The sequence below is a fragment of the Thamnophis elegans genome, chromosome 7 (assembly GCF_009769535.1).
Source record: "Thamnophis elegans isolate rThaEle1 chromosome 7, rThaEle1.pri, whole genome shotgun sequence".
NCBI lineage: Eukaryota > Metazoa > Chordata > Lepidosauria > Squamata > Colubridae > Thamnophis > Thamnophis elegans.
Genome location: NC_045547.1, coordinates 17,958,415 through 17,980,789, shown reverse-complemented (window position 1 = coordinate 17,980,789; position 22,375 = coordinate 17,958,415). Strand labels below are relative to the sequence as shown.

Here is a 22,375-nt window from a genome sequence, read left to right as displayed (position 1 = left end):
ATGTGTGCGATTCCAGCGCGCATGCACACATGACCAGTGTTCCCCTCCGCATATGACACACTTGTTTCGCCCACCCTAGGCTCCAGAGGCTTTCTAGGAGCCTGGGGAGAGTGAAAACAGCCTCCCCTGCCCCCTCCCCCCCCCGTGGAGGCTCTCCGGAGATTTCAAGAACTTCCCTGAAGCCTCCGGAGTGCAAAAAACCAGCCCTATGGTAAGGTGACCAGACGTCCCGCTTTTGGCGGGACACCCCCGCTTTTTAATGCATTTTCCCGCGTCCCGCCCGCTTTTTTAAAAAGCACGCTTTTTTTGGCGCTCGCAGCTCCCGCCCATCAGCTGCTAGCTTGCTGGGCTGGCTCATCGTTCTGTTCTCTATCTTACCTACCTACAAATTTAAGCCAGCCCAGCCTGCCGCTCACTGATTGGATTGGCCTGGACTCCAGCCAATCAGTGAGCTGGCTGGGATGGGAAATTTTCAGCACGCCACGTGCTGAAAATTTTCCATCCCAACCAGCTCACTGATTGGCTGGACTCCGCTTAGCTGAGCACGCCTGCGCAAGTCTCCATTTCCTTTCCTCTTTTGGGGTTGCAGCTGCGCTTACTCACTGGTGAGTAATCTAATCTATTCTATCTAATAATCAGAGAATTTTCCGCTCGCCGCGGCAGGAGAAGAGGGTAGGGGCAGCTGCAGCCGCCCGCAGAGAAGTTCCTCTCGCTTCCGGGGCTCCCGCCGCCCGGCAGAAGCCCCTGAAGCACGTGGAAGTTCTCTGCGGGCGGCTGCCGCTGCGCCCACCTCTCCTCCTGCCTCTTCATGAATGGGATCGCCGCCTCTGAGAGCGTGGGCGCAGCGGCAGCCGCCCGCAGAGAACGTCCTCTCGCTTCCGGGGCTCCCGCTGCCCGGCAGAAGCCCCTGAAGCGCGGGCGGCTGCCCCCTCCCTCTCCTCCTGCCGCGGAGTCCTTTCGTGCAGAGAATTTTCCGCCTGCCCCAGCTGAGTGAATGAATTAAATTTGGGATCGCCGCGGCAGGAGAGGGAGGGGGCAGCCACCCGCAGAGAAGTTCCTCTCGCTTCCGGGGCTCCCGCCGCCCGGCAGAAGCCCCTGAACCGCGTGGAGTTTCTCTGCGGGCGGCTGCCGCTGCCCCCCCACCCTCTCCTCCTGCCGCGGAGTCCGTTCGTGATTGTGCGCCTCTGCTCTGCAGCAAAAATGCCACCGCCACCCCCTCCGGCTCTTCCCACCCAGACACCTGCCGCCCAGGAGCTGCCCGAAAACCTTCCTGCCCACCACAGGCTGCACCGCAGCTGACTTGCCCTGAGTGGGCTGGAAGGCTTTGGGCATCCAAAGAAGAGGCGCGAGCGGATGGCAGTGGGGTCGCCGCACGGGAGCCGCCAGAAGCCTTCCCCCCCCCTTTCCTTCCCTCGGCTGCGAAAAGGATGAGTGGGGGGCGGAGCCGCGGAGGGTCTGGACCGAGACGGGCCACGCTGAGGTGGGGAGACGGATAAGGCAGAGCTCCGAGCGAGTCGTGAGTTTCCTTCTTTGGAAAATCTCTGAAAACGGAGCGCTAGCTGGGGGAGCCGCCGCAGCAGCAGGAGCCCTTCAAGGGAGCCCCTGAGCTGCGAGGGGAGGGAGAGATGCCCCGACTTGGGAGCTGTGTAGTTTGAAAGAGAAGCAGCAGCTGCGCGTTTCCAAAAAGCTCTCCCGGAGCCGGCAAGGGACGTGTGCACTGAGGAGCGTCGGGTGTGTGTAGGATTTGCTGGAGAGGAGGACTTGGTGCTGGGTAGGCTCGGAAGGGCTGTAGATAGCTTTGCGGGGCAGGGGGAGGGAGCGACGGGAGGATGCACCAAAGGTACCGGGGAGGGGCGGCCTTCGTGGCGTAGGTTAGCTCAGGATCGGTCCCCAGCCCCACCGCTTTTAGGGGCTGGAGGAGCGGGCAGTGATGGGGATGAAGTTGAAGAGTGCTGGCGGAGAGCCTGAGGAAGGGGTTACTTGGGGGGGGCTTAAAAGGAGACGGCCGGGTGGGAAGAGGGCGAGCACTTTGGAAAATCTCTGAAAATGGAGCGCTAGCTGGGGGAGCCGCCGCAGCAGCAGGAGCCCTTCAAGGGAGCCCCTGAGCTGCGAGGGGAGGGAGAGATGCCCCGACTTGGGAGCTGTGTAGTTTGAAAGAGAAGCAGCAGCTGCGCGTTTCCAAAAAGCTCTCCCGGAGCCGGCAAGGGACATGTGCACTGAGGAGCATCGGGTGCATGTAGGATTTGCTGGAGAGGAGGACGTGGTGCTGGGTAGGCTTGGAAGGGCTGTAGAGAGCTTTGCGGGGTGGGGGGAGGGAACGGCGGGGAAATACAGTCTTCGGGGTGGGGAGAAGAAGCAGTTAGTCTCTCGACGGGTCACCCAGAAACTGGGTTTGGGGCTGTGAAGTTCCGCTGTTGGGACGCGATGCATCTGTAGCGGAGGAGCGGGATCCTGAGGGAGGCTGTTGCAGAAGGGCGAAATCTGAGATTTCTTCGCTTCTGCGGCAGGATAACGTTTGTTCTTTAGAGGAAGGGGGGGAGAGACCACTACAGTTGCATTTCTTTTCTTGCTGGGGATTTAGAAGTCTTATGTTCACTTTTATTCCTGGGAAAAAAAACAAACCCGAGCCTCCGCCGTTGTCCAACCCTCACGTTTCCTGGCAAGAAATCCATCCCCCATTATGACGAGGTACGCCGGCTTTCGATTGGTTAAGGCATCCTCGGCATCCCCCAGGTGATCTCCGGGCCCCCGGCTTCCCCATCTCCTCTCCTATGGGGAGACGTGCATCATAATGTTGTAAGCTGCCCGGAGTTACCTGTGTGTGAGGTGGGCTGCCCTATGCATTTGTGTTTGTGTGCTGGAGAGAAAGTGAAAAAGAGAGGGAGAATTATATTAATTAGAAGCAGCGGTGGCGGACGTCGGCAGCAACTGTAACGACTGCTCGGGCGAGGTGCGGAGGAAGAACGGAAGGTCCCTCCCGTGACGACGGCTCCAGCCATGGATGAGCAGGCTGGCCCCAACAACAACAACGCACTGCTCTTGCCGCCACCTCCGGATGGGAAGCAACCACGCCTGTGCGGCCCCTGTGCTGCGGTGGGAAGCGAGTCTGCAAGGCATGGTTGCTTCCCACCCGGAGGTGGCGGCAAGAGCAGCGCGTTGTTGTTGTTGTTGAAGAAGACGCCGGAGCCAGCCTGCTCGTCCATGGCTGGAGCCGTCGTCGCGGGCGGGAGGGACCTTCCGTTCTTCCTCCGCACCTCGCCTGCACGGTCATTACAGTCGCTGCTGACGTCCGCCACCGCCGCTTCCCTCGTCCGTCTCGATTGCTGGAAGCAGTAACAAACGGCGCGTCTGCTCCGCTGTCAGCGCCTTGACAGCCACCCCAGCCGGCGGCTACCGGGCCTCGCTGGAGTCAATTGCAAAACCGCGTTCAGCACTTTGAGGACCTGAGGCATCTTGGGAAATGCAGTTCCCTATCGGAAAGAATGGAGTAGCTGCGAATTTGTAACAACAACAGAAGATAATAACTTGGTGCTTCGCAGGTTACGAAAATCTCAAGTTTGATTTGCACACTGTTTTTTAAAAGTTAGATAAAGAAATTATGCTGTGAAAGCGACTAGAAAGCCTCCCCTCCCCTTCCTGTGTGCGAGAAAGGGAAGGAGAGGAAGGAAGGAGGGAGGGGGGAAGGAAAAGAAGAAGGGAGGGGGAGAAGATGGAAGGAGAAAAGATGGATGGAAGGAGAAAGAATGGAAGGAGAAGGAGGAAGATGGAAGAAAAAAAGAAGAAAAAGAAGAAGGGAGGGAGAAAAGAGGGAAGGAGGTAGGAAGAAAAGGGGAAGAGAGGGAAAGAGCAGAAAGACAAAGAGGATGAAGTTGATAGGCAAGAGGAAAGAGGAAGGAAGGAAAAAAGAAAAAGGGAGGGAGAGAGGAAAGAAGAAAAGATGGAACTAGAAAGGAAAGAAGGGAGGGAGGGAGGAAAGGGGAAGACAGGGAGAGAGCAGAAAAACAGAGAAGGTGAAGGTAGATAGGCAGAAGGAAGGAAGAAGGAAGAAATAGGAAAGGAGGGAAGGAGGAAGGAACAGAAGCGAAGAGGAAGAGAGAAATGGAAAGAGCAGAAAGACAGAGAAGGTAGATAGGCAAAAGAAATGAAGCTGAAAGAATGGAAGGAGGAAGGAAGAGAAAAAAGGAGGAAGGGAGTGAGTGAGGAAAGAAGAGAGGATGGAAGGAGAAAGGAAGGAAGAGAGGGAAAGAGCAGAAGACAGATAAGGTGACGGTAGATAAGCAAGAGGAATGAAGGAAGAAGTGAGGAGTCTCGAGGAGGGGGAAAACATTTAGTGACCAAAGTTACAATGGCATTGAAAAAAGTGACTGATGACCATTTTTCACACTTAGCGACCGTTGCGACCATTTTTCACACTTAGCGACCGTTGCAGCATCCTCATGGTCACGTGATCAAAATTTTGTTTGGCAACAGATTCGTATTTATGCTGGTTTCAGTGTCCTGGGGTGACCTTTTGACAAATTTTTTTTTTTTTAATCAACCCCCCCCCCCCCGGTCAAAGGCGTCCCTCTTTTCCAATCTGAAAATCTGGTCACCTTACCCTATGGGCAAACTGGAAGTTCAGGAACAGACTTCCGGTTTGCTCATAGGGCTGTTTTTCACCCTCCAGAGCATTCAGGGAAGCCTCCTTAAGGCTCCTGAAGGCTCCAGAGGATGAAAAACTGAAGATGCTGGTTAGAGACTAAATAATGAGGAAAAAAATGTTGGGCTGTGAACGACTGTCACCGGGGGTGGGGTGGGTGGGGAGGGTTTGTATGTTTAAAGCTGTATTTGTATGGTTTTTTTAAAAAAAATGTATAACCAATAAAGATTTTTTTTTTAAAAAAAAGGAAGGCCGAAGTCAGCTGGAGCTGACAGGGCAACGTCTCACATGCTCTAACAAATGGCTCCATGTGCCCCCTGTGGCACATGTGCCGTAGGTTCTCCATCAGGCCCTAGTACTTAGTTCAGGGGTCAGCAACCAGCTGCTATGGAGCTGCACATGGCCCTCTGCTGTGGCTCCCTGTCACCGGTCAGTAAAAGGTAAAAGGCAAAAGGACGCTGCACTAGGAGGAGACTCTATGGTGAGATAACCAGACTTCTGGTTGGCTCCAGAATTGAACGTTGGCCTTCCATCCTTTGTGGCTCTTTAAGTGTTTAAGGTTTCCAACCCCTTTTTCCCATCAAAGGGAAAAAAATGCATTACTCTGAAATATTATTTTCCTGTTTTATAGCTGGAGGCCTTGCTACCCGTCTACAGCAAATGCATGTCCCACTGGTGGCCAATGACCTCTGTGAGCAAAACTACTACTTTAATCACCCTGGAGGCATCACACCTCAGATGCTCTGTGCTGGTTTTGCATCTTTGGAAGGCCGCGATTCCTGCCAGGTATCAAGAGAGCAGACAAGAAAAACATAGACTGCAGCCCAGAAGGGTAAACTGGAATAAGGAAAGTGTGCTCAAGCTACCAAAAATGGATCAGCCGCAACTTATTATATTAAATAAGTTACAGTTATAGACCAAAGAGGATCAGTAACTTATAGGCTGAATTTGGAACTCTTTCACACTTTTGCAAGAAGGGAAGAATAATAGATTGGAGATCGGGGCATCAGTATTGTTCATGGGATATAACAGTGATGGCTAGCCTTTTCCCCATTGTGTGCCAAAAGCAGAGGGAGTGCAGGGGGGGGGGGTCGTGCGTGGGTGTGCCCACACCCATAATTCTATGCGCGTGACCTCCAATGCATGCACGCACGACCCCCACCCTCTCCCCACTTTTAGTGTGCGATGGACCCATTTGTTGCCCTCCTCAGGCTCCAGAGACTTTCCAGGAGCCTGGGGAGGGCGAAAACGTCCTCGCCTGCCCCTCTGGAGGTTTCAGGAGACTTCCCTGAAGCCTCTGGAGGGCGAAAACAGCCTACAAGCAACCCAGAAGTCCATTCCTAATCTTTTGGGTTGCCTGTAGGACTGTTTTTCATCCTCCAGAGGCTTCCCTGAACCGTCTAGAGGGAGAAAAATGGCCCAACGCACAAATCGGAAGTTCATTCCCGAACGTCCAGTTTGCACATTGGATTGCAGCCGGTGAAAAACAGCCAAAAATGAAGTCCGAAGTCAGTTGGCCAGCGTGCTCATGCGTGCTTGAGCTGACAGGGCAACACCTCGTGTGCCCTAACAAATGGCTTTGCATGCCACCTGTGGTATGCGTGCCATAGGTTCGCCATCACGAGGATATAACATGGTTCCTTTTGGGCTCTTCTGGTACCAACAGAAGAAAATACTTGTAGCTCAGGGTTGAATTGAGGTCTCTGAGCTTTGTGGGGTGTTTGTTTGCAATATGTTTCATTACTAAACTAGGTAACATCATCAGTGTTAGAAGAGACTGGGGTTTGCTCTTGTTTTTATATACTAGTCTAGTGGCTTGTCCTATCAGTGTTGATCAATGATGGGATTCAATTTTTTTTACTACCGGTTCTGTGGGCGTGGCTCTGTGGGCGTAGCGTGGCTTTGTGGGCATGGCAGGGGAAGTTACTGCAAAATTCCCATTCCCTCCCCTCCCCACTAACCTGCTTTCCAGCTCCTTTTCAGGACAACAAAAGAAGATCAGCCCGGAGGCAGCATGGGTGGGGCCAGCCTATTTCCCTGTTGTCTGAACTACTCAAAATTTCTGCTACCGGTTCTCCAGAACCTGTCAGAACTGGCTGAATGCCACCTCTGGTGTTGATGGGATTGTTCTTGGTGCTCTTAATTAGGCTGTTGTTTATTATTAGTTTGTTTATTTGTGTTGGTAGCTTCTTGATTGGGGTATTCTTCACCTGTTACGTTGTTAATCTTGATGTCAATCTTTGTTCATATGGATGTTGATTGTTTGTGAGGAAGTGTTTTGGATTTTTTGTTTCCTTTTGGGTTTATTGATTGTTTCGTGTGAGTGGCACGTAGATCAAGGAATCACCAAGAGCAACACTGACGGGGCAAGCCATTAGTATATAAAAATAAGAGCAAATCCCACTCCGTTCTAGCACTGATGAGGTTATCTAGTTTGGTAATTGAAACATCTGCAAGAAAGCCACCGAGCTCAGAGAGAATCTCTACTGCTGCTGAAAGCCGTAACTCTGATACACGGGTCTCACAGCCATTCTCTTTATTGCCCTTGCTGCAACTCAGCTTATAAAATTCCATGCCTTCCTGGAAAAATGATGGATTTAGATGTGTGCATTAGAAATATAAATATAAAGCAGCATGTTCTTTCTATACATTTTGCAAATTGGGTGTATTTGTGTGCATGTTTTTTTCCAGGGGGATTCAGGTCTGCTGGTTTGCCAAAATGAACACAAGCAATTTATGCTCCACGGACTTGCTAGCTGGGGTGTGGGCTGTGCTCAGCCTAAGAGACCAGGCGTTTATTCACGAGTGAGTGCCTTTTTTGACTGGATTGTATCTGTAATGAAAGGTAAGTATAGTCCTACTTCTTGTCCATGGTCTCTCTTTGGTTCTAAATGCTAAGCAATACTGCCTTCCGATATTTGAGTGGCATTGTCTGCTTGGATTAGAGCAGGGTTCCCACATTGTGAGGTTTACTTTCCTTGGGGAGGTGCAGGCAGATGCCAGAGGAGGTTTGAAGATTTTTCTTTTTTATGTCTTTGTTAAAAAACTAGCTGATAACCCGGCGTAGCCCGGGTATGTATTTACCCCAATCCTGTATTAGAGGGAGCTCCCTTGTGGAGTACTGCAAAGATGTTGCCATGGCAACTCCCCTGTGCTGTACAGTAGAAGCCTTTTTAAGGCACAACAGGCTGTATCTTAACAGAACTTGAATTGAAAATGCACACTATCATTGTCAAAAGTACTGTGACTTGACACTATATATATAATTCAGTCCTTTTCATTTCAGCAGCCCACGCATTCTGAAATTATGCTAGAATACACCTACACACCAACATCCTGAGGGGTGTTAGGGGTGTGTTGCCCCCACAGTATTTGTTTCCAGAGAGTAAGTCATCTGTGTACCAAGTTTGGTTGAAATTGCTCAAGGCGTTCCAGAGTTATGCTGGAACATACATACACACACACACACACACACACACACACACACACACACACACACACAGCTATTTTTTATGTATACAGAAGAAGATAAAGTTTCATTGTATTGTTTTCATTGTTCTTTCATTTTGGTCTTTGGAATATTAGGGGAGGTGGGCCCTTAAAGATTAAACAAAAGGAAGATCTGATGGCAAAATGTTTAGGAACTTCTAGATTTGAGCAAAGCAAGCATCATTTGAATGTATTTTCTAATTCCTTAGAATGTCAGATTTTTTTGCCAGCACTCAAGTTAGCACAAGCCTACTGCAATTGTAAGATTAGCACAAACGTGTGAAAGACATAGGCTTCAATATAATCTGAGGAAAATAGTTTTGATTGTTTGACTTCCGTATTTTAGCATATGTTTACTCCTTTCAGCTAAGAGGCCTAGTAGAACAATAGGTGTAGATCAGTAATCAATTCAAGCAGTCCTACTATTATAAAAGCTATGTAATCAAAAGGAAGAAGGATGATATAATCAGGGAAACAAACCAAGTCAGACCCTGCTATTTAAACATGATTTAACTTTGTACAGTACGCTTACTTATGCCTCATTGAGGTTAACATAGCTAATTTTATTTTATAGAAGTTGTGGGTGTCTCATCACTGTTGGATTTCAAGAAAAAAATTTGCAGCCATTTGTACAGGACGCAATTAAGTTTTTCTTCCTTGGGCTGAGGGTTGGACTAGAGGACCTCTAAGGTCCATTCCAGCCTATGAATCTATGATTTCAATTTTTTTCAATAACTCTTATACCTCCCTCCCTCCCTCTCTCTCTCTCTCTTTGTCTGTCTGTCTGTCTGCCTCTCTCTGTCTGTCTCTCTCTCTCCCTCTGTCCCTCCCCCTCCCTCTTCACAATAGGGAAGGGACCAGCAGAGATGCCAGTCAATAACATTGGTCTTGAAACCTCATTGAAACGGTCATTGGAGTCACCTATGAACTTTTTGCAAGCTGTTGATGGACAAGGTACATAACATCAACAAGCCTGATAACCATCTTTTGCCTCATTGTAATATGTTCTAAAAGCGTTGTTATTCTAATTTCTAGAAAGCTGCATTAACTATTCTGTTAATTACCATATTAATGTATTTGGAAGTGTCACCTAGGCAAAGGCTAAGTAGCTATGGATATTTCCTGATTGCCACATATAACATCACGACTTGGAGAGCTGCTTTGACAGACAATTGTTTTCTGGGTGAAATTCAGAACGGTGTTTGTCACTGTTAAATTCCCTTGTGACTCAGGACTTGGTACCTGCAGATTACCTGGTCACAACAATGCCTCTCTACCTGATAAGATCTGGTAGAGTGGACTCCATTCCTTTATCTGGAAATGTCATCTAGAGGAACCATGGAAGGTGCTCCTTCTATATCCAGATGGCTCTGACTCTGTCAGGGTTTAGGAAATCCATCAAAATCTGGTAAGGGACTTGTGACCAGAAGGATGTGAATCCAATGGTGGAATTTCTTGTTTAATTGATTTACTGTATTTTTTGGACTATAAGATGCACCGGAATATAAGACGCACCATGATTTTGATGAGGTAAATTTTAAAAAGTTTTTTGCACTCTGCAGGCTTCCTAAACTCTCTGCACGCCTCATTTTTTTGCAAAAAAAGGGGGGAGGCATGCAGAGCTTTGGGAGGCTTGTAGAATGCTCCTGGGGGCTGGGGGGCAAAAATAAGCAAAATGCCCATTTCTTGCTCATTTTTGCCCTCCACAGCCTCCAGGAGCATTCTACAAGCCTCCCAAATCCTCTGCACGTCCATTTTTACAAAAGGGTGGGGGGGAGTTGGTAGGCCAAAAATGCTGTATTCAGTGTAGAAGGTGCATCCAGATTTCACCCTCTTTTGGCGGGGGGAAACGTCCGTCTTATACTCCAAAAATACAGTAATTGATTAATGTTCTGTTGCTGTACATGGGACAGATAAGCTGTTAATATTGATCATCTTTTTCAATTCATTCAATTTGTATATTTTGGGCTTGACACCACTCAGTGTTGTTTGTGAGAACTAAATTAGTTGTAGAATAGAATCCAAGAAAATGTGATTCTACTGATCAGGACAATCTGGTCAGAGAGCAAAAATAATTTTCTTTTTGAAAGATTTATGTGGGCTTTTTGCTGAAAGATGAAAAAAATATGATTAATGGAACTGAAGATTGAGAGTCATGAGGTAAAATATTTAAGAGGGAGAAGGAACAATAAGATCGTAATTATCTGTTGAAAAGGTCAGAAATCATTTATCTTAACTTTAGTTTTCTTTTTTTGGTTCTTGCACTTCCTGTTTTTTTCTTTTTTCTTTTGATTTGTCTTTTATTGTAGAAATTATTAATAAGAATAAATAAATAAAACAGGAATAAATTTTAATAGTTATACGTATATCTCTACTTGTTGAACCATCAATTACATTTGTGTTAGCTCAGAAATATAAAGATGTATCATGCTATTCCTTTTTTCTTTTTCCATTGAGGTCCTCTACAAGATAGAGATATTCGAAAAGGTATGACCGCTGTGTTTGTGTATGAAAAATGTACTAAAGTAGAAAGGAGTAGGTATATTGTGGCCCGCCAGCGGCCCGTGGAGTTAGCAGCAGATTCGGAGCGTGAGGAGGTTGGGGAGGGACATAGGCGTGTCCTGGAGTCTGGGGAAGGCTCTGATGAGGGCTCTGTGTCAGAGGCAGAGAGGGGGCCAGAGCCATAAACCAGTTATCAGTTGCTTTCAGAGTCACACATCAGTGAGGCAGACAAACAGCTGGAGCCTGTTTCCAGTGTGCGCATGCGCAGAGCTGCCAGATGAAGAGAACAGTGAAAGAACAGGAGTCGACTTGGAGTAAGGCCACACTATGAATGGCCCCTCCCAGAGGAAATAAAAGAGGAGCGAAAGGGGAGTGGAGTTTGCAGGAGACAATTAGTTCATTTAATTGGTTTGTGACTCTCCGAGACTCCTTGCCAAGTTTTACAAATATCGGCCTGTCAGCTCTCCAAGCTAGATAAGGTCTGTGACTATAAATCTTCCCTTGAAAGACTTTGCTGGATGTGAATGAGCAGAATTCACAGTAAATTAATAAAAGGGTTTTTTGTCGGAACAAGGAGTTTGCTTCATGCTCTTGGGAAGCCTCGGTCAGAACAGTGTAGGGAATCAAACCATTAATGTGTAGATAATTTTCTAGGTAGCCTGAACCAAGCATGTTAAATTTATGTTTTACTGACAAAGAAATAAAGGGAGAAATAAAGTGATTGCCTGCGAAGGCCCCTGGATTGGGGCTGAAAGGTGAAAACGGAAGCAGTATGCTCCGCCCCAGAATTGGGTAGACCAGCTTGCCCTGATAGACTGGTCCTACTGGAGGAAAAAACACACTTGAACCAAGTATGTTTTCCCAGTAGAAATAGCAACCTTTAATGCAAGCAGTCTTGTGCTATATTGGAGGGATCCTCAAACTACGCCCCCTGGGCCCGATACGGCCCGCCAAAGCGATTACTCCCACTTGCTGATGGGATGGGGTCCTTCAGGCACTCCCTCCCTCACTGAGAGTCCAGGCGCTTCAGTGAGTGGTGTGCGAAACTTCGGCCAGGCTCCTCAAAAGACAGAGTTTGCAGGGAGCCGATCTAGCACCCAGGCTGGCTACAAGACAAACATTCATTCTTGGCCATATTTGCAATTCCTAGCTTCAATGAACAGCAAACCTATAGTTGACCCCGGGCGCTTCTCTCCGCTAACAGGCGGCCAAGCTAAGTGTCTGAAGGACCCCATCCCCTCACTTATTCATATTAGTGGTCCATGAGATTTAAAATTATTAATTTAATGGTCCCTGAGGTCCGAAAGGTTGGTGACACTTGGCCTAATAGACAAGGCATGCTGCCTCGTGCTGCAACTGGAAAAAGCCAAGTTCCAATAATGTATTGTTTTTTTTTTTTTTAAAAAGTACACTTTTAAATACTACATTCCTACAATCTATTGAAACTACAATTCTCGGCATTCTAGAAGCTTCAGCCTGTTTGGTGGAAACTTTGTGAGCTGTGGTATAAACTGATCAGCCAGATGTCAAGTTAATGAAGGCTGGTCTGGATAGCAGAGGGGCTGTTTTGTTTGTTTTATATTTTATAATGGGCAAAATAAAAAATCCAGAAATATAAGAAGTCTTTTCCCCCACTTTCTTTAAGGATGTCCAGTCTTGGATTTGATCCCAGTGGGGGTCGCAGAAATAGTTTCTCCAAACTATCCAGACATCTATCCTAATTTACTAAACTGCACTTGGACAATCTATTCTGCTTCAGGAAGCAAACTAAAAACCGTGATACAAGATGTTGTTATTGAGGATGCTAAAGACTGCATTTGGGACTCCCTGAGCTTCTATGATGGACCAGATCAACATTCACAATTGCTTGGTGCGTTGTCCTCTGTCTTTTAGTTCATAGCCCTAAATATTGTTGCTTTTCCTGACTCTGGACCGGAATTACCAAACTGATGATTAAGCCCAGATGGTTGGCAAGTCTACAAATAGCGAAGAAATTGTATTTTTTGTTTGATTAGGCTTAGAAACGCATCAGAGCTTTTCCGAATGGAGCTGTAGACTATTAACTGCTGCCTTCCCCTCTATGAATATTTATGCATTGTTAGCCATTTCTCGTTGAAAGTCTGATCATTTGGTGTAGATGATGGTGGTCTCGGAGAGAGACATGATATGGGATGTTGCCATTGCACTTCTGGGTCCCCATACCAAGGTTCTTGATGGCAGGGATGGGTTCCGGATTCTTTTACTGCTGATTCGCTCAGGGATGCGCTTCGGGTGTACATGTGCTTGATGCATGCTATAAAAAAATTACTTCTGCGCATGCGCAGAACCAAATAACAAAATGGTGCCATCTACAGCTCCACCGATAGAAGCGGTTAGAGCATGTGCATGGCTGAATTACTACCTGCTCGGCCGAACCAGCCCAAACCAGTAGGAACCCACCTCTGCTTGATGGGCAGCTCAAGCAATTTTCCTCCAGCTGAGCTACTCAAAATCGCAAAATATCTGCTTCATGAGTTAAGGCTGCTTGTCCATTTATAAAGACTCCCAGCCAGTCCCATCTCGTAAAGCTGCAGATTTTCCTTTGGCCACAAAATCCCAATGTACCATGAAATCCTTTGTCCAGACTAAGGGGGTCAAACATCATTCAGATTAACGGCCTTTTGTTTTCTTCAATGTGACCAAATGCGGTGTGACAAGGGCAAGCAGGGAGGTGACCAAAGGCTTATGGTGATGTCCCCTTGTTGGGACAAGCAGAGAAAGTGCAGGTTATAATGGTGTGATCAGGATAAGCATCATAGGAGTAAGTTGCTCTGATGAATATTTTGGGGGTGGTAACACTGACCCAGTGGTGGGATTCAAATTTTTTCACTACCGGTTCTGAGGGTGTGACTTGGTGATCGTGTCTTGGTTTGGTGGGCATGGATTGGTGGGTGTGGCAGGGGGAGGATACTGTAAAATCACCATTCCCTCCCACTCCAGGGGAAGGATACTGTGAAATCTCCATTCCCACCCCATTGCAGGGGAAGGATACTGTAAAATCTCCATTCCCTCCCACTCCAGGGGAAGGATACCATAAACTCTCCATTCCCACCCCACTCCAGGGAAATGATACTGTAAAATCCCCATTCCCTCCCATCCAGGGGAAGGATACTGTAAAATCTGCATTCCCACCCCACTCCAGGGAAATGATACTGTAAAATCCCCATTCCCTCCCACTCCAGGGCAAGGATACTGTAAACTCTCCATTCCCACCCCACTCCAGGGGAAGGATACCGTAAACTCTCCATTCCCACCCCACTCCAGGGAAATGATACTGTAAAATCTCCATTCCCTCCCACTCCAGGGAAATGATACTGTAAAATCCCCATTCCCTCCCACTCCAGGGCAAGGATACTGTACAATCTCCATTCCCACCTCATTCCAGGGGAAGGATACTGTAAAATCTCCATTCCCTCCCAATCAGCTGGGACTCGGGAGGCAGGGAATAGATGGGGGCAGGGGCAGTCATAAGTGGTATTTACCGGTTCTCTGAACTACTCAGAATTTCCGCTACCGGTTCTCCAGAAATGGTCAGAACCTGCTGAATACCACCTTCGCACTGACCATGTGGAAGTGCCTTCAGTCTGGTGCAGCAGCTAAGAGGCCGATTTATGAAATGTCCAGGGTTGAAGTCCACCCTCTATCCTGGCAGCTTATTGTGGGATATTGAACAATTACAGTCTCTTAGCCCAATCCATCTCTTTGGGGTTGCTTCTCAGTACTTAAGTACTTTGAAGACAAGCGCTATCTATGCCATCTGGAGTTCTTGCAGGAAAGGCAGAAAATAAATCTCGAAAAGAAATAGTTGGATCAATCATAGAGGGGATACACAGCTCATGCAGGCAGCAACAATTCACCTTAGGTTTTCTGGCTCTTCCCCAACCATATGGTAAATGGAAACCTTTCTGGCATACCATCTTCTTTGTCTTATGGTTTGCAGGAACACTGTGTGGCCACAAAAGGAACCTTCAACTGTTTTCGAGCAGCAGCTACTTGACAGTGCATTTCAGAACAGATGGCTCGGTTGGGGCCAAGGGCTTCAAGATCAGTTTTGAAGAGATGAATCAAGGATCGGTTCAGAGAAGCGAGAATGGGATAGAACTCAACAGTCCATGTAATAATTTTAAGCTGGAGGAGGGTGTGTGTGTGTGTGTGTGTGTGTCTGTTTTTCCTAGACTGTAGGCTTCCCAACAGACCTTCCGATTCTGGTATTTTTCTCCTATTCGTTTAGAAAGTGTGTGTGTGTGTTTTTCCTAGACTGTAGGCTTCCCAACAGTCTGAGTTTGTGTGTGTGTGTGTGTGTGTATGTGTGTGTTTCCTAGACTGTAGGCTTCCCAACAGACCTTCCGATTCTGGTATTTTTCTCCTATTCATTTAGAAAGTTGTGTGTGTGTGTGTGTGTGTGTGTGTGTGTTTTCCTAGACTGTAGGCTTCCCAACAGTGTGAGTGTGTGTGTGTGTGTGTGTGTGTGTGTGTTTCCTACACTGTAGGCTTCCCAACAGACCTTCCGATTCTGGTATTTTTCTCCTATTCATTTAGAAAGTTTATTGGTCACCTTTTATGACACATCAGAAAAACTCAATCTGTTTTACTAATAAAACAAAAACCCAGCATCGGAACAAGCAAACTGAAGGAAGCATGTTTTGAAAGCGCATTTAGAAGCCTGCGCAGTGTGCATATGTCTATAGATTTCTGGCCAAGTGGCCTCCTATAAAGAGACGTCTTAAGAAAAAATTGAGCAATAAATTACTGTACGCTTGTTTTGATGCTCTGGGTGGAGTTTTTGTTTTGATGCCTTCGAGTCAGTCTTGACTCCTGGCAACTGCCTGGACGAATATGTGCAGGTTTTTTTGGCAGCGTTTCTAGATGTGGTTTGCCATCGTGGCACGACAAAACCGTGCTCGACTAAAGCGCGCCCGATTAAACCGCGTCGCTGACGTCATCAACAGGGCGACAACAGTGAGTGTGGAGAAAGAAGGGCGCTTTAAATAGCGCTTTGAAAGCAAGCCGATTCAACTTAAGGTAAGGGTTAGGTTTAGGGTTAGGTTTAGGGTTAGGTTTAGGGTTAGGTTAAGGGTTAGGGTTAGGTTAAGGGTTAGGTTAAGGGTTAGGATTAGGTTTAGGGTTAGGTTAAGGGTTAGGATTAGGTTTAGGGTTAGGTTAAGGGTTAAGTTTAGGGTTAGGTTTAGGGTTAGGTTTAGGGTTAGGTTTAGGATTAGGTTTAGGGGAGTTAGGTTTAGGTTTAGGGGTTAATTTTAGGTTTAGCGTTTACAGCATGCTTCTGTCTCCGCGCTGTTGTCGCCCTGTGATGACGTCAGCTACGCGGTTTCGTCGAGTGCGCTTTAGTCGAACGCGGTTTTGTGGTGGAACCGTTTGCCATTGCCTTCTTCCCAGGGCTGAGGGACAGGGACTGGCTCAAGGTCACCCAGATGGCATCATGCCTAAAGGTGAGACTACAACTTACAATCACCTGGTTTTGATAGTAGCCTGGCGCTTTAACCACTACCTCAAACTGGCTCTCTTTGATTTGTTGCATAAATATACTTTGGTTTTGGTAAAGTCTCTGATATTGGCTGCTTGATTAGGCATAACAGAATTGCAGGGCTTTATTTGCATGGCATGGCTGCCATCTTGACTTTTTGAATTTCTCCTGCAGACATTCCTCCTCCAAACGTACACTTTATTCATTAACGTGGGGGTGATGTGTTGGGAATGAAACAGCAATTATTTCTGAATGCATGTCTGTATGGGAGGTTATTCAGAATAATTCTACTTAATTCTGCTGCTTCTCTCAGCAAATGTAATACTTAATGTGGGAAAAAAGTGGTAGTTGAAAAGGGTCTTAAAGCAGACGTAGTAAAGGTGTTGCAAGTTTTGCACAAATTTATGGAATTATCACTTGGATGCTATAATGTATAGGACACAATTAATAGTAGACCTTCCTTCTGGCATTAGGGAAGTGTGGAATTCCAGTAGAAGATCTGTTTTCCATGGAGGCAATGCTGACAAACACCTCACTGGAAGGACAGGGCGAATTGGAACCTTTTAGTGGCAATCTAGCATCTCCAGCATCTTGGCCATGGTTTGTGAGCTTACAGTTTGAAAACAAATCCTTTTGCATAGGAATTCTGATTGAGAAAAGTTGGGTTCTGACTGCTGGAGATTGTAATGTAAGGTAAGCAAATATACTGGGATTTTTTTTCTCAAAAAATTATATCCCTACCTAGGATACAACCCCTGGCCGAGGGACTTTTGTTGCGTTCTCTGAATGAAACCAAAGTATATTTCATGGGAATCATGCTTGGGTCGAAAAATTTGAAACAGGTTGCCAAGGGCCCAGAATCCACACACAAAAAAGGACTTTGCTGACATCATTATCTTCTAACATTATGTTTTTTTGCATCAATGCAGCATGTGCATTTTTTGTAAGAAGGTTATTGATACAGGTAGAACCTGACTTACGATCATAATTGAGTGCGCAATTATGATTTGTATGACACTGATGGGATTCAAATAATTTAACAACCAGTTCTCTGCCCTAATGACCAGCTGAGTAGGCGTGGTTTGGTGGTCATGTGACTGGGTGGGCGTGGCAACTCAACATCACTCACGTCGATAAGTGCTTCGCCTTAGCGGTTACAATATAATCAGGGTTAACCGGAGAGACAGTTTCTGTAAGCAGGGCAATAAAGATTAGGCTAGAAACAACACCAGAATGTTTCCTTCCTGCCTTCCTGACAGGATTAGCCCTGTAAAGTGGAAAAAAAACCAAAATGAGATTTCTTACAACAACCGGTCTCCTAACTGCTTGGAAAATTAACAACCGGTTCTCCCGAATAGGTGTTAATCCTACCACTGTTGTAAGACACAAAGGCCATTAAGTGGGTCATCACATGACTGAGTCTGATTTTATGACCTTTTTTTTGCAGCAATCTTTAAGAGAACATCACACTTATTGAGCAAATGCCACAGTCATTAAGTGAACCCATTGTTTACTGGGTTGTTGTTGTTTTTTTGCTAAAAAACTGATTTCCAGCAAAAAAAAAAAGTCATAAATCCTTGGTCATGTGACTGTGGGACACTTGAAATTCTGTGAATTCAGGCCAGCTTCTGAATATCCAAAATGTAATCATGTGATTAGAAGGAGGAGCTGTCATATCTTTGAACAGTTACTAAATGCCCGGTTGTAAGTCTAGGACTACATTTAGTTCATGTATGTATGTATCAGGGGTGGGTTTCTCGCCCCGTTCCAACTGGTTCGGTTGGAACGGGGCCGGCAGCATCCTCGTGCATGCGTGCGGTGCACGCATGCATACTAGCGTCTGCGCGATGCTCCAGCTGCTCCTGGAGGATCGCGCAGGCTCTGTATGCGTCCTGCGCATGCGTAGAAGCGCAGAACTCGTCAAAACCAGGTAAGGACCGCGGGCGGGCGGGCGGGCGGGCGGGCGCACCCTTCGCCGTTCCCGGAAGTTACTTACTTCCGGGTTCGCCGACCAGCCGGTTCGCAGGGACCGCCGCGAACCGGTTGAAACCCACCCCTGGTATGTATGTATGTATGTATGTATGTATACATACATAAATATCTCTATCTCTGTCTAACTCAGATGTACATTTTTCCTAAACAGACACAGTTTATGCAAATTGCTTCTCCTATAATTTTGTTTTACCATCCTCTGATGTATGCATCGGTGGGCAAACATTTTGAGTAGCAAACTGAAATGCAATATAATAGATATAGTATTGCTATATAACAGGTGTCCCAGATGTTGCTAGACTTGGATTTTTAGTATTCCTCCATGTTGTTCACATTAGGAGTTGTAATTCAGCAACTCCCAATGCACAGATCCATGAAGTGCACATTGGATAAGTTTTCCTTAAAGTATATACTCAATAGATTTTACCTCTAGTCATAAATGATCCAATTTTTATTATTGGTTTTATAAACTAACCATACAAATTTGCTAACTGCAATATATTGTAGAATCTAGGAGTGGGTTGCTGCTGGTTTGGCCCAGATCATGTGCAGAAGCTTCTGTGCATGCGCAGAGGCATCGCATACACCCACAAACAGAAGAATGCACCCAAATCGGTAGTAAAAAAATTAGCAACCCACCTCCTGTAGAATCCCTCAAGAATATCAAAAGACTGTATTATTTCTTTATTTTGTCAAATTTATATCTTATTCTCTTCCAGGGGCTCTAGATTATCTTCATATCAAAAACAGGGAGTTGGGGTTGTGAGTTTCTGGACTTAGATATGGGTCTCAGAGTATAGATAATATGCAACATTGCTCTGCCAAAAAGAAACATGCTATTGCTGTTATTAAATTGTGGATATGGTGAACTTTTTTTTTTTAGCACTCAAACAGACAAAGCTGTCCTAGGGATCACTAACCGGCTTCCTGGTGCAGAAGGTGGCACTCAGATCTCAGTGAAAACTGTCTACTTTCATACCAACTTCGGTGGGTTTCCTCCCAGCAATGACATTAGTCTGTTAGAACTGGAGATCCCCATTCAGACAGGTACTATAAAGGGGGAAATAACTTTCTTGGTTCAAGACAGTAGTGGGATTAAAAAAAAAATTATACTGGTTCTGTGGGCATGGCTTGGTGGCCATTGCATGGCTTGGTAGCCATGGCAGGGGAAGGATACTGTAAAATCTCCATTCCCTCCCCACTCCAGGGGAAGGATACTGTAAAATCTCCATTCCCTCCCCACTCCAAGGGAAGGATATTATAAACTCTCCATTCCCACCCCACTGCAGCGGAAAGATGCTGTAAATCTCCATTCCATCCCCATTCCAGGGGAAGGATACTGTAAAATCTCCATTCCATCCCCATTTCAGGGGAAGGATACTGTAAAATCTCCATTCCCTCCCCACTCCAGGGGAAGGATACTGTAAATCACCATTCCATCCTCACTCCAGGGGAAGGAGACTGTAAATCACCATTCCATCCTCACTCCAGAAGGATACTGCAAAATCCCCATTTCCTCCCGATCAGCTGGGCTTCCCTTGGGAGGCAGAGAATAGAGTCAGAGGTGGTATTTACCGGTTCTCGAACTACTCAAATTTTCCGCTACCAGTTCTCCATTCAAAACCTGCTGAATACTACCTCTGGTCAAGACCTTTATCTACAATGTCAATGCAAAGAAATTTGAGCTGAAAAGCAGTTGAACCACAGTTGCTAGATAAAAGAAACTTTATGGGCCAGAACCAAGCTAAAGCTCTTGTAACAATGGCTTTTCAAAAGTACTAAAATAGTCATATTGAACCCCATTGATTTGTATCTTCTGTGAACTGACTTCAGTAAAAAGCCTTGTGTGTAAATGGAAAAGAAAGGGCTCTCTAGGCTGTACAAATGCTATTTTGCAACTGATTCATCCTATCTGACTGAAATAGTCCAGTATTTGTCATGTCTGAATCTATTGCTATCTGCATAAATAGGAGAATATCTCATCCTACGATTGCGATCGGACATTATAAAGGAATTTAGAAAATTGGGAGGAAAGCAAAAGAAGAGTGAGATATTGGGGAATGGCAGAAAAGATTACATGGTTTCCAGGAAGAGGGAAACGTGGGAAACAAACTCAAAATAGCAATAGCACTTAGGCTTATATACTACTTCACAGTGCTTTACAGCCCTCTCTAAGAGGTTTAGAGAGTCAGCATATTGCCCCCAACAATCTGGGTCCTCATTTTACTGACCTCGGAAGCATGAGCAACCTTGAGCCGAGAATCTTGAGCCGAGAATCGAACTGCTGGCAGTTGGCAGAATTAACCTGCAATACTGCATTCTAATCACTGCGCCACCATGGCTCAAAATAACCCTGGCTTGATTGTATTAAGACGAGACAAAGGGGAACTGGGACAAGCTCTCAAGACTCAAGACCTACTTTGAAGGGATGTTAACAATTTTAAGATTTCTGAATACCTTTTCTAGAATATACCAGATACCAGAAATAAAGTTCTGCTTTATTTCCTCTTTTTTTTAGGAGACACCGTAGGACTTATCTGTCTGCCAGAACAGGAGGAGAAACTAGCCACTGATGCCAAGTGCTTGACTGCAGGATGGAACATAACAGGTGAGGGTGATTGGTACTATCTAGCCCCGTGATGGCAAACCTATGGCACACGTGCCCAAAGTGGCACGTGGAGCCATGTCACCTGGCACGCACGGCTAGATACCCATTCCTCTGGTGCGCATACGCACGCAATGATGCGCATACGCACGCAATGATCAGCTAACCTTCGGGCATGCAGCAGTGCCAGAAACTGTAAGAGCTTGGTCTTCTGTTTTCTGGTGTGAGCATGCACGCCAGCCAGCTGATCATCATGCACCCATGTATGCCAGTAACAGGAAGACTAGCTGGCTGGCATGCACTGGAAACCGGAAGTTCATTTTCCAGGGGCAGCTCCTCTTCCGGGTTGTGACCCAGACGAGCGTGTGTGCTCCCTTTTCGACACTCTGTGCCGAAAAGGTTCGCCATCACTGATCTAACAGTGTTGTGTTTCTGAAAGTATACATTTATGAAAAATGGCTTTGCACTGTCACAAATGAGAGTTAAAACGAAATATTGCAGTATGGGAAGCTGGCATTCGGGATTCCTACATTCTGTTCCTTTCACTACTGTGTTTCTAATTCTCCTTCTCCCTCCTCCTCTTTCTCCTCCACCACCACCACCACCTTCCCCTCCTCCTCCTCCTCCCCCTCCCCCTCCTCCTCCTCCATGGTGTAATGTATATAGGAGTAACGTTTGGAGACAGGGGAAAGAGCCACAGCCAGGGAATAGCTCAATAAGAGCAGCTTAGCTCATAAAAGGAAAGTGACCATGATGAACATCTCCGATGGGACCCCTCCCCTAGTTTCTTGGGCTGCAAAGGCAACAGGGAAGAAAAGTGCTTTCAAACTTGTAAGATTCTATTAATGTAACCTTACAATAAAGTAGAATTAGTCCATCTGATCCTACTTCCTTTCTGGACTACCTTGCTAGGCTGGCAGGTAGAGGTGCCATTGGGCATAAGAAGTCCTCCCTTTTATTTGGGATATTTGAATCCTGTACTGCTGGATTGATTATGTAGCATCAAGCCGATGTTGACTCTTAGCGAACGCATAACTAGATTTTCTGTCAGGCACAAGGAACCAGGAAGAGAAGTTTAGTTCAAAGCACTTCAAGTTTATTACATGCTACCTTATACACAAGAATCTGATCTATCTACGATGGTCAAGGCAAATTGGCGTTAGAGAAGACTCAACGGAATTCACAGGAGGCAGGACTTAAGTCTCTTGTGGAAGTGTAGTGATTCTAAACTCATCAAGCATTTGACCCCACCTTCAAACTCCTCCTGGTAATTTCCTATCTCTTCTCCATGATTATCTGACCCTTATTTATTTAGCATATGGCATACAATGTCAGGGGAATCTACAAATGCTGGACATAATGCAGTCCTGACAGCCTAGATTGCGAGTTCATTCCATTCAGTGCTTGTATACCGATCCTTGGTGCACTGTGGGGTGGGTGGGTGGGTGGATGAACTAGCTTTACACCACCGGTCTCACAGTCTTGTCTCATGTCTGGCTATGTCCACCATTGGCTTTTGCTCTACACACACAAGCACAGCTAGGTTCCCCGCCCACCCCCCAAAGTGGTACCAATTTATGATGTTCATCCATCGTGTTCGAAGAGGACCTTGACATCTAACAGGTTG

The 22,375-nt window shown here is 46.4% G+C and overlaps 1 protein-coding gene across 1 annotated transcript in view; it reads left to right on the top strand.

Moving 5' to 3' along the window:
* The window catches only part of OVCH1 (ovochymase 1), a 61,899-nt gene that overhangs the window by 35,976 nt on the left and 3,548 nt on the right, over positions 1-22,375 (top strand). The window contains exons 19-23 of the mRNA XM_032221108.1: positions 5,271-5,425; positions 7,331-7,484; positions 10,586-10,717; positions 12,276-12,500; positions 14,610-14,789. Coding sequence (XP_032076999.1) covers positions 5,271-5,425; positions 7,331-7,484; positions 10,586-10,717; positions 12,276-12,500; positions 14,610-14,789 — 846 coding nt within the window. The remainder of the gene's footprint in view (positions 1-5,270; positions 5,426-7,330; positions 7,485-10,585; positions 10,718-12,275; positions 12,501-14,609; positions 14,790-22,375) is intronic.